Genomic DNA, 16,079 nt, shown 5'->3' on the forward strand with positions numbered 1-16,079 from the left:
CCCAAAACCACCACCACACACCATCCCAGCCTGTTAACGGTGTAGAGGTGTTGGAACGAAGCTTGGGACTGAACGGAGTGACATCTGCACTTGGTGCGGAGACCGGAGTGAAGGCACTTGAGCGGAAGAAGGAAGATTCGAAAGTGATTTATTTATCGGGGCTTACACTGTCCTCACTACCTAGGTCATCCAATCATTCTACTCGTCCAATCATTGGTGGCATAAACAACGTACCATAATCACAGCGGGATCGTATTGGACCGGTTCAGGCTGACCGGTTAATGGGTACAACTGGTACACAGTACCAAGACCAGCAACCCTCAATACGCCCCTCAATGCGAACACGCGTGGATACCGAGAGCAGCTGCTAGGTCCATGTGACGAGGCCCTGGGAGCGCCTTCGTCATGATGTCAGCCAGCATCACAGAAGTCTCGCAATACTCGAGCTTGACTTCACCACGCTTGACTTCATCGCGGATGTGGTGGTACTTGATGTCGATGTGCTTGGCGCGGCCGTGGTTCACAGGATTCTTTGTCATCTTGATGCACGACTGGTTGTCTTCTTGGATCTTGAGGTCGGGTCCAGTCTCATTGGCAGCTGCTAATATCTCGCACAGTAGGCGATGAATCCACTTGCCTTCTTGAATTGCCAGACTTAGCGCGATGTACTCCGCTTCGCTCGTAGACAGCGAAACACTTGACTGCTTCTTGCTGCCCCAGCTCACTGGCGCACCCATCAGCATGAACGTGTAGCCGGAAGTCGACTTGCGGTCCGCGAGGTCACCAGCCCAGTCTGCGTCAGAGTATCCGCGAAAGTCGATGTTGTTACCCGGTTTGTAGCAGATTCCATGCGTCTTGGTGCCTTGCAGGTAGCGAAAGATGCGCTTGACCGCAACCCAGTGTTCTTCTTGGGGATTCTCCATGAAGCGCGACACATAGCCCACCGCGTACGCAATATCTGGACGCGTCGCGGTCATCAGGTGCATTAGTGCACCAACAGCTTCGCGAAACGGAGCTTGTACCTTGGTCGCCGCGTCGCTTGGAACCAGTCGAGTGCTTATATCCACCGGACTTACCACAGCCTTGCACTCGTCCATACCAAAGCGCTTCAGGATGTCATCCACATAACGCCGTTGGCTCATCGTCACGCTGCCGTCCGGACCGTCTACCAATTCGATCCCAAGGACGAACACACACTTGCCGCTGTCAGTCATTTCGAAGCGTGTCTTGAGGTCGTCCTTCGTGCGTGAGATCAGCTCGGGTGAGCTTCCGGTGACCAGGACATCGTCGACGTAGACCAGTATGAGTACACAGTGGCCATCAACAACTTTGATGTAGAGGCACGGGTCAAAGGCCGAAACTTGAAAGCCGATAGAGCATACGAACTCGTCGAAAGTCTCATTCCACACGCGCGAAGCTTGTTTTAGACCGTAAATGGCCTTCACCAATTCCAGGCAGTCGAAGTCACCGTCGAGCTCGACACCTTCGGGAACCACGCAAAACACGATCTCCCTCATCACGCCGTACAGGAATGCCGTCACCACGTCTAGTTGGTCTAGCGGCCAGCCAAAGTACTTGGCCAAAGCGATTACCATGCGCAATGTCACGTACTTGACAACCGGCGAGAACGTCTCAGTGTAGTCGATGCCGTACTTTTGCTTGAAGCCCTTAGCCACGAGGCGTGCCTTGTACTTCTCGATCGATCCGTCCGCTTTGCGCTTGATCTTGAACACCCACTTGGTACCAATAGCGCGTTGTCCGTTCGGCAACTTCGCAGCACGGAACACTCCTCGAAGTCGCATCGACTTGAGCTCAGCACGAATTGCTTTGCGCCAGTGCACTTGGTCGGGGCCGTTCACCGCCTCTTGGAAAGTCGCTGGCTCCGATAAGTCCACCGCAGCTTCGACTGCGTTGGCACTTGCACGCCAAAACACGGGGGAAGTCGATTCTTCATCTTGATCTCCAGCCTTTTCTTCTTCGTTCACGTCTGCTCGACGTGAAGACGAATTGGTCGGCGCACTTGCTTCTTCCAGTCCGGGTCGATGACGCGTAGTTCGCGGTCTTGTGGTAGATTCATCTTCGTCACTCGGGCGGCTCTTGCGCTTTCCCGCCTGCCTGTGCTCCGTCTGACGCGAACCGTCATTGTCGATGTCGAGAGATTCGAAGTCCAGGTCGTCGACGTCTTCATCGGAAAATGGCTCTGAAAGTCCAAAGGTCGATTCATCGAAGTTGACATCGCGACTGATAACCACCTGCCCCGCCTCGATGTCATAAAGTCGATACGCCTTGGATACTTCTTCGTAGCCCAGGAACAATCCGGCGCGAGCCTTTGTATCCCACTTGAGCCGTTTCTCCTTCGGAGTTAAGATGAAAGCTCGACAGCCGAAGACGCGCATGTGTTTCACACTCGGCGCGGACTTGTACACAATCTCGAACGGAGTCTTGCACTCGATCTTTGGTGACGGCAGGCGGTTCTTCACGTAGATGGCCGTCATCGCCGCTTCACCCCAGAAACACTTGTCCAGCTTGGCATGGTGCAGCATGCTGCGGCCGATCGTGACGATGGTGCGGATGGCCCGCTCTGCCGTGCCGTTAGTCTGGTGCGCGTACGGAACCGTGGTTTGTTGCTCGATGCCTTCGTCTTCGTAGAAAGCTTTGAGCGAGTTGGTCGCAAATTCACGAGCGCCATCGTGTCGCACCAACTTGACCTTCTTGCCAAACTGCTTCTGCACCTTCGTGATGTACGTCTTGATGCAGTCTTCGCTTTCTGATTTGGCACGCAGGCAGAAGCCCTTCATGCATCCGCTGGCTTCGTCCACGATCAGTAGCAAATATTTGCTGCCACCAAGCGAGGACTTCTCCATGGGTCCGCAAATGTCGAAGTGAAGCAACTCGAAAGTGTCATAGCGACGCTTGTCACGGTTGGTAGGGAATGGTTTTTGGACCATCTTGCCTTGCTGACAGCCGCGACACAGACTTGGTCCGCTAGGCTTGGAAGGTGCTTTGGCGTCCTTGATCATCTTGTTGTCGACCATCTTGCGAAACACCTCGACTGGAGCGTGACCCATACGCGCATGCAGGTCGACCGTCCTTCCAGTTGTCGCCGCATTTGCTGATCGAAGAGGCGTGCGAAGCCAGTAGAGTCCATCTACGAGATCCGCCGATGCCACCACTTGATTCGAGTCCTTGCGTGAGATGTGCATCTCAGTGCCATCGAACACCACTTGGAACTTTCCGTTCTTGTTGATCTGCGGTACTGAAAGCAGATTCCTGCTCATATTAGGCACATAGAGCGCGTTCTTGATCTCGATCTCGCGCTCGGTGCCGTTGGGCAGGACCACTCTTTCCACGATGGTCCCCACACCCTTGATAGCCGCCTTGTTCCCGTCGGCCACCGAAAGTTCGCCTTCATTGCGCTCGATGAGATTGGCGAACTTGGACTTGTCGTTACAGATGTGGTGTGTGGCACCACTGTCGACCGCCCACATTCCAGACACATTCTTGTTCGTCGATACTCCACATTCCAGGGAAACCGCGAACGCTACTCGATCGTAGTCGTAGTCGTCGTCGCCGTCATTTCGCCACTGGATGTTGTTAGCTCCGCGTCCACGGCCGTTGCCGCCGCGTCGAGCACCTCGACCCTCATCCTTCTGCTTGGTCCAGCACTTGTCAATCATGTGCCCCAATTTCCCGCAGTACGTGCATTGGCGAGACTCTCGGTCGGTGTTGAACGCCTTGGCCGCGTTTTCAGTTTTCACCGTCGCCGTCTTCTCACCTTGTCGCTTGATGTGCTCGTTTGTGAGCACTTTCACAACGTCTTGCGACCGCAGCTCTGCGTTGCTCATCTCCAGATTGAGCACGACGTTCTCGTAGCTCTTGGGGAGACTTCGCAGTAAGCAGATCGCCACGTCCTCGTCCTCCATCTTGGCGCTGATGTTGAGGACCTCGTTGCAATGATGCAAGACATTGCCGCCTTCCGACATCTCCATGCTGAAGGGTTGGCGCTTCAGGTAGATGCGACCAGCCTTCTGCGACCCACCATACAGCGTCTTCAAGCGCGTCCACGCGCCCCACGCTTCCTCGCAGTCATCAACCACGTGATGGTAGTCCGCGTTCATGTGGAGCAACATCAGTCCGAACGCAATGTTGCTCGCCTTGACGTAGTCGTCCTTGGTCCGGATGTCCGTGAAGCTCGGCGTCGTTTCCCGGTTCACTACGTGCCATACCGACTTGGTTAGAAACACGCCACGCATGTAGCGGTTCCACGTCGCGTAGTTGTCACCGTTGAACTTGTCGATGGTGACCTTGGTCGAGGCGTCATGGGCAGAGGACATGGTGCTTGGGCTCATAACCTGTTAACGGTGTAGAGGTGTTGGAACGAAGCTTGGGACTGAACGGAGTGACTTCTGCACTTGGTGCGGAGACCGGAGTGAAGGCACTTGAGCAGAAGAAGGAAGATTCGAAAGTGATTGATTGATCGGGGCTTACACTGTCCTCACTACCTAGGTCATCCAATCATTCTACTCGTCCAATCATTGGTGGCATAAACAACGTACCATAATCACAGCGGGATCGTATTGGACCGGTTCAGGCTGACCGGTTAATGGGTACAACTGGTACACAGTACCAAGACCAGCAACCCTCAATACAGCCGTCAAGCATTAAATCAATGGTGTGAGATTCTTGGTAGACTAGCACTTCTTCAGAGATATCTTTTTACTCTGATTTTACGGTACAGGCAATACTAATGCAGTCAGAAAGCGGTCCTGCATCCAAAACTATGTCCTGCGTTTTTGGATCATCTGTAGGAATCATTCATGACTTGAAGGACATGTTTTTTGGAGAATTAAGGATGTCTATCCGAATCAGCAGCCAAACGAAAGCAAATTCTATGACTAATATCAAGTGCGATAACGCTACAGATCAACTACATTAAGGCGACCGGGGTGCTTGTACACGTAGACGGAGCAAACCCGCGCGCGTTTTCCACGATACATAGCCACGCAGTTTTTCCGGAGGCAGGCGTAGTGTCAAGGTCACCAGCGAACCGCACATTACACTTCCCAGTATATTTAATAAACATTTATATCTCAAGCGAAATGAACAGCGGGGCGACGAAGGTGTGCCAAGCTAAGCAAATCAAAACTATTCTCTGTTTCGTATTTTCTGCTTTACTCTGTCGTTTCTGTTTTTTATTAATTGAGGTATTACCAACATTTAGCTAAATGTAATAAGCTTATGTCATTTTGTGTGCGGGGTACGGCCGGCGTGCTCGCAACTGGAAGCAGGGGCGCAGGGCGGGCGGAAGTAATCACGAGCTGCTACAGCGAACACGCAACCAACGTCTACAGGATCGAGGCACGGAGATCATGAATACCAGTCGTACACACACGAGGGCATGTGCGATACGTCGAGGTGCTCTTGTATGAAGCGAGACCACATGTGCGAGAAAGCGTGTGCCTGCTCTCGCGACTGTCCAAATAAGTGCGTGAAGCAAGGCGACAGTTTGGCAAGCAATGTTGCCCGTGCTCAACACGAAACCAAACTGTTAACCATCGCATTGGTTAAAGCATTGGTTTTTCTGATTTGGTTAATGACATTGACCGACAATGACTCAATGTTGCATGTTTGCTGTTTGGCAGGTTTGAAGGTTGTTCATGCTCGGCAGGCGAATGTCGTAACAACCGATGTCCGTGCTTTGCGGCGCTGCACGAATGTGATCCAGACGTATGTGTATCGTGCGGGGTGAGTGAGATTGTTGTGTCGGTGTCATCTAATACGTTCACATCGGGACATATGTAGGAAATCGGTGAAAAAGCGAAATATGGAATATTAAGCATTTTGGTCTTGCGCAAACAGGCTGTACAGTGTATCCGAAAGTGAAGATTGGTCAGAAATTGGCATCACACGCTTGTATTACCCAAATATGCTAAATACAGCAAACTCGATACCAAAACGTATTGTCCTATTTCTGGAAACACACTCAGGTCTGTCGTATTGATACCGATAGGCACAAGTGGACTTTTGCCACCCATAAATTTTTTGGACAGAGCTTTTCATCAAGGCGATGGTCCTTTATCGCGCCGCCTTGTTTTGCGGGAGCCGCGCGCGGGCTTGTTCCAGATACGCGCGCTCGCACCCGCCCATCTTAGCTGGTCTGAAGCATTATAGCGCTTGCTATTAGTCATACCAATGATTTTCGTATTGCAGCTGATTTGGGTAGGCATTCTTAATCATCCAGAAAACAAGTCCTGTGATTCATGAATGGGTCCTTCAGATTATCCTTAGCGTATAGACTTTGTTGTCGCGCTTGTCCGTAGGCCTGTCCAGCTAGTTACCTCTATAATAACGAAGGGGTAGATAGATTTATCGGGCTACAATTTCGTCCTGTCGTCAACATAGCGCGTCCCATCTAAAGCGTCCCATTCCCAAAGACGATGATAGGTGCTCTCATTGCTCCAATTGCTCGCAGTACGCTGGCCGTTGCAAGGACGTCGGCCGGGGTTGGTGATGAGCTACTGGAAAAACCTCGTAAGCTGTGTGACTGCGGCAACCGTGCCGCTGACTGTTCGCGAAGATTGCTTCTGCCGCCAGCGAATAACTTGGAGTGAACATATGCAAGAACTACGTCGGGAAAATAACTTGACCCGCTACCACCGCATAAATGGTGACACTTTAAGTCGTAGCCGTTATTCAGCCGGGTCTGCAAGTCGACGAGCGCATGTCTACCAGGAGGACGGGCGAGGCGCTCATTATGCCCGAGGTGGTGTTACATTGCACCCAACGCTGTCTTAGGTCTCAGACCTCAGCATCCGCAATGTCGGACGCATCAGCGATAATCTCGTAGCTCTTTCACTGATAGCGAATCAGCAGCTAGCTCAGGATTTTCTATAGTTTGCTGCTTAGTGAGGTTGCGCCGCTCGTTGAAACCTCAGCAGTAGCGTGTGGGTCGTGCTGTCTGATAGAGGATCCTTATAGCGTAACGGGGAGGGGGGAGACAGTTAAACGCCATACACAGAATGAAACAGACCTCCCGAATAGTATGGGACAGCTGGAACAACCTCCCTCGAGAACGTTGGTAAAAGTTTTGGACCGCCTGACCAACCTGGTAACCGTAGCCCAGCACGCGTCACATATCCTCCCCATCCTATCAATCCTACCTAATCCTACCGCTAATGAGAACAGCCGTGAAATGCAGGACATAGTTCTAGATGCAGGACCGCTTTCTGACTGCATAAGTATTGCCTGTATCGTAAAATCAGAGTAAAAAGATATCTCTGAAGAAGTGCTAGTCTACCAAGAATCTCACACCATTGATTTAATGCTTGACGGCTGGGATGGTGTGTGGTGGTGGTTTTGGGATAGGAGCTGTGTGTGTGTGTGGGGGGGGCGTTGGTAGACATGTTTGCCGCGAGACATCAATGATGGGCCTACTACGCATTTGTCCATGATACCCTCGCTTTTTGATAGCGCAAGTCGCCACGCCGGAAACACTGCGTGTCTTATCTACACCCAAAACTTGTATAAGTTAGGATGTAGAAACATACTCGCTAGTCCTGTCATTCATTTTCACAATCGCCCTTGCGTAATCCTTGAACGTGTGGGCAGCTTAATCTGGATAAACGGCTACAATGCCAGAAATTATGCTTCCACAACGCCTGTTTAACATATATACACTGACAAATAAAATTAGGTTGTAAGCACGTCACCCATGAATAATTTGTTACCGTTGTTTCATCCGTGAGTGTCTGAAAACAAAAACAAAAGCACGTTGCATATCAGATAGTTAGTGGCGAGACCACCGCACATCCGAGTCCATCTTTGTAACGGGGTACGTAGCCCTAAGTGTACCCTGGTTAAATGAAAGTGTGACACGTCATACTTCGGGATATTTGGTACGAAGTACCAAGGTCGTTCAAAGCCAAGCATTGGCTAACGACATTGCATTTCTAAAGGTGACTTAAAGTTTGTATTAAACCCAAGCTTTATCAACCTATACTTATACTCAGCTGACATTCTACCTTAATTAGGTCACTTCGCTCTCTTTAAAATGAAGAGGGACCTGTGAGCTGCCGCTCACGGAGTGTTTGTATACTCTCGGAAGATAACTTACTCTAGCGCAAGGTGCTGTGTGACCCCGTCACAATCTTCATGAAGAGTTCAAGTGAGGGGTACCGCTGCCTGTGCATTTTGAAGGGTTCAAGAATTCCTGGTCCCAAAGAGCTCACTGACCAGTCAGTAGTATCACAACGATTCTTGAGAAAAGTGTTTGTCTAACAGCTTTCATGTTGTCACGTACCAAATGCAGGAGAAAACAAACGGATCTCAGACCGGAGCCGGATGCGATCTGGATACACGCACCTTTAGCTGGAATCCTTCGATGCCGCCCGACGATGACTCCAATCTGGACCGACACTTCGCTTGTAGCCGTAGTCGAAAACCAGCTCCTCGCCAACACCAATGTCACGCAGAGCCCAGATTGTGATGTGGTGCACACCACAAACACTCATCACCTTTGCCGTGCAGTTGGGCGACTCACTCTGATGGTTAATGAACTTGCTCTTGTTGCCGCTGCGAAGCGCGTCCAACACCGCATCTTCGTTCAAATCAAACAAGTAGCTCATCTCCATCTTGTCGTAAAACAGACCGCGGCGCTCCGCCTCGTCCTGGGAAAGCATGGCGCCAGTGTACTCGTACACAAATTCGGTCGCCAAGAAAGCCTCGCGTGCAAACATTCCGTACCCATGGATCGAGGAGAAACCCATGCCCAACCTTTTGTGGTTGCTACGGATCACATTTACATTGCCACAAACCGATTTCCCACACCTCTTCTGTGCGAGCGTATCGGTAGACACCGACACAGCAATCTCACTCGCCCCGCACGATACACATACGTCTGGATCACATTCGCGCAGCGCCGCATAGCACGGACATCGGTTGGTACGACATTCGCCTGCCGAGCATGAACAACCTTCAAACCTGCCAAACAGCAAACATGCAACATTGAGTCATTGTCGGTCAATGTCATTAACCAAATCAGAAAAACCAATGCTTTAACCAATGCGATGGTTAACGCTTTGGTTTTATGTTGAGCACGGGCAACATTGCTTGCCAAACTGTCGCCTTGCTTCACGCACCTATTTGGACAGTCGCGAGAGCAGGCACACGCTTTCTCGCACATGTGGTCTCGCTTCATACAAGAGCACCCCGACGTATCGCACATGCCCTCGTGTGTGCACGGCTGGTATTCATGATTCTCCGTGCCCCGATCCTGCAGACGTTGGATGCGTGTTCGCTGTAGCAGCTCGTGATTACTTCCGCCCGCCCTGCGCCCCTGCTTCCAGTTGCGGGCACGCCGGCCCGACCTCCCAACACCATCCGTCACACCTCCGCGGTTGTCATTATTTGCTTGCTCATTTTTTATCATGTCGTGCACCTCAAAACAACAAACAGAGCCCATGATGGCCGAGAGCAGGCACGAGTTGTCGCCCATAGTCTCTCGGAGCTTTCGAAGCACACCAAGCTCTGCTGCTGATAATGTAGTTCGCTGGGCACTCGCATCCATGGTCTCATCATTCTTCCAGCACATCTTGCTGCATGGGCTTCCTGCAGAGAGGAATGTGTGCATCTTTTCCGCCACCAACGGTACGTGCGACGTATCGACATACTCGGATGGATCAGTCATGGTCTTGCGCTGACGTCGACGTTGCTTTTGAGATTCATTGCTCCCGTCGCTCATGTCCTCGTCGCTCTCCACGCCGACCTGCGTCTCATCCGCACGTGATACAGTTGCCATGCTGTCTGAGCTGTCACGAGCTCTTGCAGCAGTATCAAAGTGTCCCGCCTCCCCAGTTGCCTTCAATACAATTTGAGGGTAGACGGGATCCACTCGCCTGGTCGGTAGCGGGTGATCGCCTCCATGCTCGTGGCAGGCGTATCTGTAGCACATCCGACAGAGCGAGCCATGGTACACGTCCACCAAGTCGTGGTATGAATCTGTCGCACGCAGGCCTAACGCTGCGATGCCTGCCGTCGCGCCGTCCACGAGACTGTCCACGATGCTTGACTCGAAACTGCATATTGGCGGCTGCAACCGTCTGCTCAAGGCTTTCGCGCGGCTGGCTTTCGATAACGACGACTGCTTTAGCAAGTTGACAATGGCTGCCACATCGGGATCCCACGCATGCTTTCCACCACGACCCAGCTTCTCCATCCGATCCAGTCTGGCGGCTGCTCGCTGCCTCGAGTCGTGCAGCTTCTTCAGTTCGCTGTACGCTGTGTACGCCTGAGAGAAGCCGAGCTCGCTCTTCAGCGCGTGGAACACTTGTTCCGAGTCGCTAAGACGACCAACCACCAGTCGCAGCACGAACTCCGCCACCTCTTCGTCAGCCACACTGCCTACCTGTAGTCCGTACTTCTCACCACTTTCATTCCCACCCTCAGCTCCACTCGACCTTGTGATGGCAGTGTAGCGTAGAATCGGATCGTCCTCGACGCGGTAGTTGCCACGCAGTCCAATGCTCGTCGTGTACCGCCGCAGAGGTTGAGTCTCTTCGACGCGGCTGATCTGGATCAGCGATGACACGGTTCTCTCTCGCACAAAGCTGTCGCCACGACCAATTCGGAACGAGACGCTTCCCGCACTCTGGCTGCACATGTGCTGCACAGCTTTCAGCTTCCTCACAGCATGCTTCTCCGCTGTGGAGCGAGGAAGCAGATGCGACGTCACCGCTGTACATTTGCAACCGAAGCTACATTAGCAAGGAACCTCCGAATAAAGACTAGTATACGTAGTTCCAGCCATACCATTCTGACCGTAAGGAGGTCTCCTGAACTTCCTCAATGCTCCTTGGTACGTAGCAATCTTCCTACGGGCCTCTGTCAGAATAGCTTGCACCTTCCTTCGATGACAGCGACGAATGATAGGAAGATGTGCTGTTACCAAGGAGCTCACAGCACGAGTGACGTCACTCTGAGGCCTTGCGACCTCGTTAGGAAACACGGATGAAATGCACTGCGTGGGCTTGCCGAAGCTTTCCAGGATCGAGCACTGGCTTGCCAGCGTCTCTGTTTCGTCTGCATCATCAAAGGCAACAGCGCAAATAATAAGCAAACAACACTGTTACAAGAGCGACACAGACGCAATGGAGAAGGCCTCCAAACCAACCAGCAGCGTTATCATACCATAGAATGTGAGCGGGTGCTCGCAATTCAACGCGAACGGCTCACTGCACGTCTGGCCACTGAAAGGAAGAATGTTCGGCGGGGCTTCGTCAAAGTAAACACCGCGATACGCTGTGGGGTGGAGCATCTCCTTACTATAATTCAGCCGCGTAGTTCTGTTGGCTACACTTGCGTGCGTCACCTTCGTCTTGCTCTGATCCTTCCAAGCATCGCCATCCTCAGAGGTTATCGTGCTGTTGATATCCGAGTGGTCGTCCATGCAGATCACTCCCTCGCATGTCTTTCGCTTCTGCGCGGCAGGTTTCGTGGAGTGAGATCGATTCCGAGTCTGCTTATGCTGCGACCGAATCCACGCCAGCTCTCGCTCCTGGGCCTGCAGGTCATCGAGCGCCACGTGATCCATGTCAAAGTATGTGGCTACCCGTCGTTTCTTTCTCAGTGATGGCGACGGTAAGGATGAAGAGTTCACAGATACTGCCGGCGACGACGACGCAGACTTGGCTTTGCTCGGCGGCGTTTTCGACACCGATTTGCGGCAATGATATCGACCAAACGCGTCCGTCTCTCCTTCTCGCGCTTGACCTGTCGACTGTGACGCAGTTCTCGAAGTCAACACGGATTTCCGCGCTGGCACTGGTGTCGGTTGTGCGGCCGGCGAAGGTGAGGCCGACGAGTCCGAGGACGACGACATAAGACACACCGGTGCGGACTGTGTCGCTGGGGAGGGCTTCGATACGGAGTCTCGCGACTGCGCACTACTCTCATCAGTTTTTTCCCGGTGTAACTTCTTCTTCGTCTTTTGATCGCCTCCTCGAGTTTTCAAGCCAGTAGTAATCTCTCGTCGCATCTGAGGCAGCACCCGCTTGCGCTTGCCTGCCGCTTTAGCTTGAGTATTACTCTTCGCCTGGTTGCTTGTATGCGCCGAATATTGTGGACGTCTCACTGCTGTCTCGGAGCTCTTTGGCACTGGAAATGTGGTTGGCTTCAGCTCGTTCGCGTGGCCATTCAGCACTAGGCGCTTCTTGCCTGTCTTCACGGGCGTCCGAGGCGGCGAATCGCTGTTCAACGATGTCAGTGAAGACACCGATGACGAGCGCAGGCGACCACCGACAGATGAATCGGAGCTACTTGACGACGACAAAATATCCACGATTTCTGACGGTTGTTTGTTCTGAGCTGCTGCATGAGCTCCAGCGGAAGTGCGACGGCGACTTTTCACCTGGCGCTGACCACTCACTCCAACATGTTTCCGCAATTTCCCACGTGACTCCGTGTTTCCTGAAGCGCTACTTGGTCGCTCTCTAACGTCAAAACGAGAGCGACGATGAGATCCAGAACTCGAGCTGGAGCTGGAATCCGAGCCAGAACTGGAGCTGAGACTTCTCAACCTCGCTCGAGACCGCGACGGTTGGGCTGGACGTTGTTTAATGCGTCCTCTGCTTTTGTGAACGGTCTTCGCTGGGCATTTCACTGCTTGTAGTGGTCTCTTGTCACTGTGTTGCTTTGGCTGTAGCTTCTTGGTCTTCGTAGATAGAAGCGGTGGTGCCATGGCTGCTTTCTTCTCCTTCTTCTTGGCCGTGCTGCCACTGGCGCTGGACTCATGTGTATCGAGAGCGGCAGCCATCGCCAGCGCCGCCTCCACCGCATCTGCGTAGCCAGTGGGCTGCGCACGCCTCCATTTCATCGCTGGAGATGCCGGCGGGGTCGTAGAAGCTGATGCCCGTGTCATCTCGCCCTCAGACGACGCGTCGCTGCTATCGTCCAGCACAATCACCTCCGTCGCCGCGTCCATTCGCTCCTGCTTGTCGGGGCTGACGATCGTAATTCTGAAATAACTGATTGGATGAAAGTCGAAACCGGTGACAGCACAAATTGGGAAACTTACGGTAGTGCAGAGGCACTTCAACATGTATGCCCCAACGGGGTTGTCAACTTCGGTCAATAGAACTACGCATCCTACCCCAGTTAAACATAATTAGCACTTAAAGCTGCAAGCTAGTTGTGTAGGATGCGTATTTTGTATGCGTTGGAGAATCTGCAATGGAGAGTACCGCCGCTATTTCATTATTGACTATGAAGCCTTTCAGAAGGTCTGGTCGACTTGGATGTGAACGACGGTACCGATTTGGTTGCGTCGGTTGCATCCGATAATATCGATATATGGATTCCGGTACACGGGGGGGGGGGTGCCCTCTCTCGGTACAGTGATGTGATGCCGCCAAGAGTGTAGAATTGATCAGCTCAGCGACCACCTAATATTTTTTACCGATAAATTAAACTGTCGATTCGTAAGCTATTGGACACGGACCGGATTGTATTTCGTACAGCGTGCTCTTCAGCTCACAGACCCCGTGTTTAATAGTGATACTTGTACGGTAGAGCTCGAGCGGCGGGTGCGGATGCTGAAAAAGAAGTGTACTTTCACAGAGGTACGGTCTCACTTCGCTAGTTGGTTAAAATAAGGCCCTGGATAAAGTGCGATTCGTCGACAGTCTCCATTTCAAACCTTCAGTTGGCAATCAACCAGCAAAAGCACAGACCTGCAAGACTTGTTCCAAGTGCACCTCCTCTAGTGATAGAGCCATGAACTCGCTGTTGTTCCTGTATCTGAACTTGATCCGCGGCCCGCAGATTGTGGCCGCCCGTCGCGAGAAGGAAGAGAAGGAGAAGCGCGCGCAGCTGGAGGCCAACATCGCGAGTGGGAAGGTGACGAAGATGGCGAGCTGCAAGAAGTGCGACGCGCCCGTGAACCGCCTGTCGGTGCCTGTCGTTGCCACACCCACGTGCGCTGCGTGTCTGGCCAAGGAGGCCGAGGAGCTGCGCGTGGCCAAGATGCAGATGCGGAGGGAGATCAAGATGTCGCCCTTCTTGTGGTTCCAGGTGTTCATCATGCTGCTGGGTCTCACTGTCTTCTTCCACCGCAACGTCATGCCGCTGTTTTAATTAGTATCGTAGGAGAAGAAGAAGGTCAAGCGTAAGCACACAAGGGTACTTTCGTCACAAATGGTTATGTTAATGAGTTTCACACACCCATACAACGGTGGCTGTTGTACGTGCTGGACACGATAGCAAACCGTTTTTGCTTACTGACTCCTTCACGTGTTGATACATCATTGACGACCATGACTGGTTTTTGTCAACCCAAATTTTGGGGTCCGATTTTTTCAAGTGGTGCATCGGAAATTGCGAGTGTTACACTAGAATTTTGTATGGCCTTCAGCTTACGAATTGTTACTATGAGTGGCAGCGACGATGAAGAGATGGCGACGGGAGGCGGTGCCGACGTCGCTATAGGTGGCAAACGGCGACGCAATGGAGAGGAGGAGGGTGCGTTGGTTTGCGTCCTCATTGACTCACGGGTTGGATTGCGTGGCTAATGGCTGATTGACAGACTTGGGGTCCCAGCAGAGTATTCTTAAGTGGATGCGCAACGTGCCGGGGCCGCTGCAGGATGTCATGAAGAAGCGCGCGGACCAGTGCGTTCTGTATTGGTAATTATCACAATAAAATGAGCTGCGTATTGACGGTGGATAACAGATTGGACAACTCGCAGGGCGACTTCAGTCGCATCGCCAGCGCCAATTCGGATCGGTACTCAGTGCAGATCGCGACGGTGTTCGACCAAGGTCCGTGGGTGGACATGTGTCAGTATCTGGGCATGCCCGCTGTATCAGGAACTCTGTATGGTAAGACCTCTTAGTCTATCTTGCTTGTAGTAAATTATAAAGTAAAGTGGCTATTTGATGCTGTAGGTAGTATCAGAATTGGCAGTTTGAAGTGCACAGTTGGGAACATTGTGGACAGTGATGAAGCACTTACAAAAATCCCGCAGGTAAACAGTATCGTGATAAGACGTGTTGTTACATTGTGCCCTTACGCCTTTTGCATGCAGCTGCTAGTGCTTATCAAGTCTGTGCGCTATGTTGACGAAGAAATCGTGGCTGTTCTCCATGTAAGGATGCCGACTCCTTGGTGGTATTTAATGCTGGGCTAGCATTAACCAATTGATCTTTCTTGCAGGACCCAACAGGAGAAGAAGTAGAGGGATACTTCCATCGCGAACTTGTTGAGCAACTAGGCCCTGCACTCGCTGCTGGTGTGGGTCTTCTGTTGTACAAGGTGTCGGTATTTACACCCACCGATGCACCAGTGACAGGAAGACGGAAGAGCTACCTCAACATCACACCGCGAAATGTTCGACACGTTTTCATTGTGAAAAATCATTCAAATAATTCAACTGGCGAGGATCCGGTTGAGATATTTAACAAAGCGAAGGAGATCGAGACCCAGCAAGACAGTGACAATGACGATTACGATAACAACCAAGCGTCCAGGAGTGAACAGGCAGCACGACAATTGCTGCAACACAGCACAGTCCGTGACACGTCGGCCGAATTGACCTTCCTCTCACAGCGACAGGTAATTCATCGTAATCCACCCGTGCGAATGGATCCTGCAGCAACAACCACAAATTCAAAAAAGAAAAGCAAACGAGGGAAAGGTGCCGCGTCCAGTATTAACCAAGAGCAAGAGAGTGGTTTAGGCAAATGGCAGTGGAGCAAATTACTTAAGAAGACGACGAACGACGAGTCACCCGCTGATTCGAGTCGTTCACATGAGCGGCGTGGATTTTTGGATGCTAGCTCGCGACTTGTTAGCTTGATTACCAAACAGAACGCAAGGAACAGGTAGGCTGTGTGTAAATAATAATTGCTCGACTGCAAGGCAGAAATAACGATATATTGTGTAGGACGTCGACATCATCGACACCACAAGAGAACTCACAGAATCAAGATGCATCACCAGCATCCTCAAAGCCAAAGAAGTCAGCTAATGTCCGATTCGCTCCGGGAACAGTGTTCGATTCGCCATCAGTGCCTCGCAACTCGGACAAT

At 52.0% G+C, this 16,079-nt stretch overlaps 3 protein-coding genes across 3 annotated transcripts; 2 read left to right on the forward strand and 1 right to left on the reverse strand.

Annotated features, from left to right (window-relative positions):
* Positions 1-8,363: 8,363 nt before the first annotated feature.
* On the reverse strand, positions 8,364-11,187 carry PITG_13838 (polycomb protein EZH2, putative; the record flags this gene model as incomplete). Its single annotated transcript, XM_002899472.1, has 7 exons — positions 8,364-8,826; positions 8,884-8,979; positions 9,138-9,365; positions 9,480-9,547; positions 9,866-10,731; positions 10,816-11,050; positions 11,185-11,187. The coding sequence occupies 7 exons, from the start codon at positions 11,185-11,187 to the stop codon at positions 8,364-8,366; spliced, it is 1,959 nt and encodes a 652-aa protein (XP_002899518.1).
* Positions 11,188-13,704: 2,517 nt separating this feature from the next.
* On the forward strand, positions 13,705-14,215 carry PITG_13839 (uncharacterized protein; the record flags this gene model as incomplete). The annotated part of the gene is made up of 1 exon (XM_002899473.1): positions 13,705-14,215. One exon carries the CDS (start codon positions 13,768-13,770, stop codon positions 14,125-14,127), a length of 360 nt encoding a protein of 119 aa, XP_002899519.1.
* Positions 14,216-14,607: 392 nt separating this feature from the next.
* Positions 14,608-15,876, forward strand: PITG_13840 (uncharacterized protein; the record flags this gene model as incomplete). Its single annotated transcript, XM_002899474.1, has 5 exons — positions 14,608-14,660; positions 14,722-14,870; positions 14,937-15,016; positions 15,077-15,136; positions 15,229-15,876. The coding sequence occupies 5 exons, from the start codon at positions 14,608-14,610 to the stop codon at positions 15,874-15,876; spliced, it is 990 nt and encodes a 329-aa protein (XP_002899520.1).
* Positions 15,877-16,079: the final 203 nt, after the last annotated feature.

The sequence above is a fragment of the Phytophthora infestans genome, genomic scaffold (genome assembly GCF_000142945.1).
Source record: "Phytophthora infestans T30-4 supercont1.30 genomic scaffold, whole genome shotgun sequence".
Lineage (NCBI taxonomy): Eukaryota > Oomycota > Peronosporomycetes > Peronosporales > Peronosporaceae > Phytophthora > Phytophthora infestans.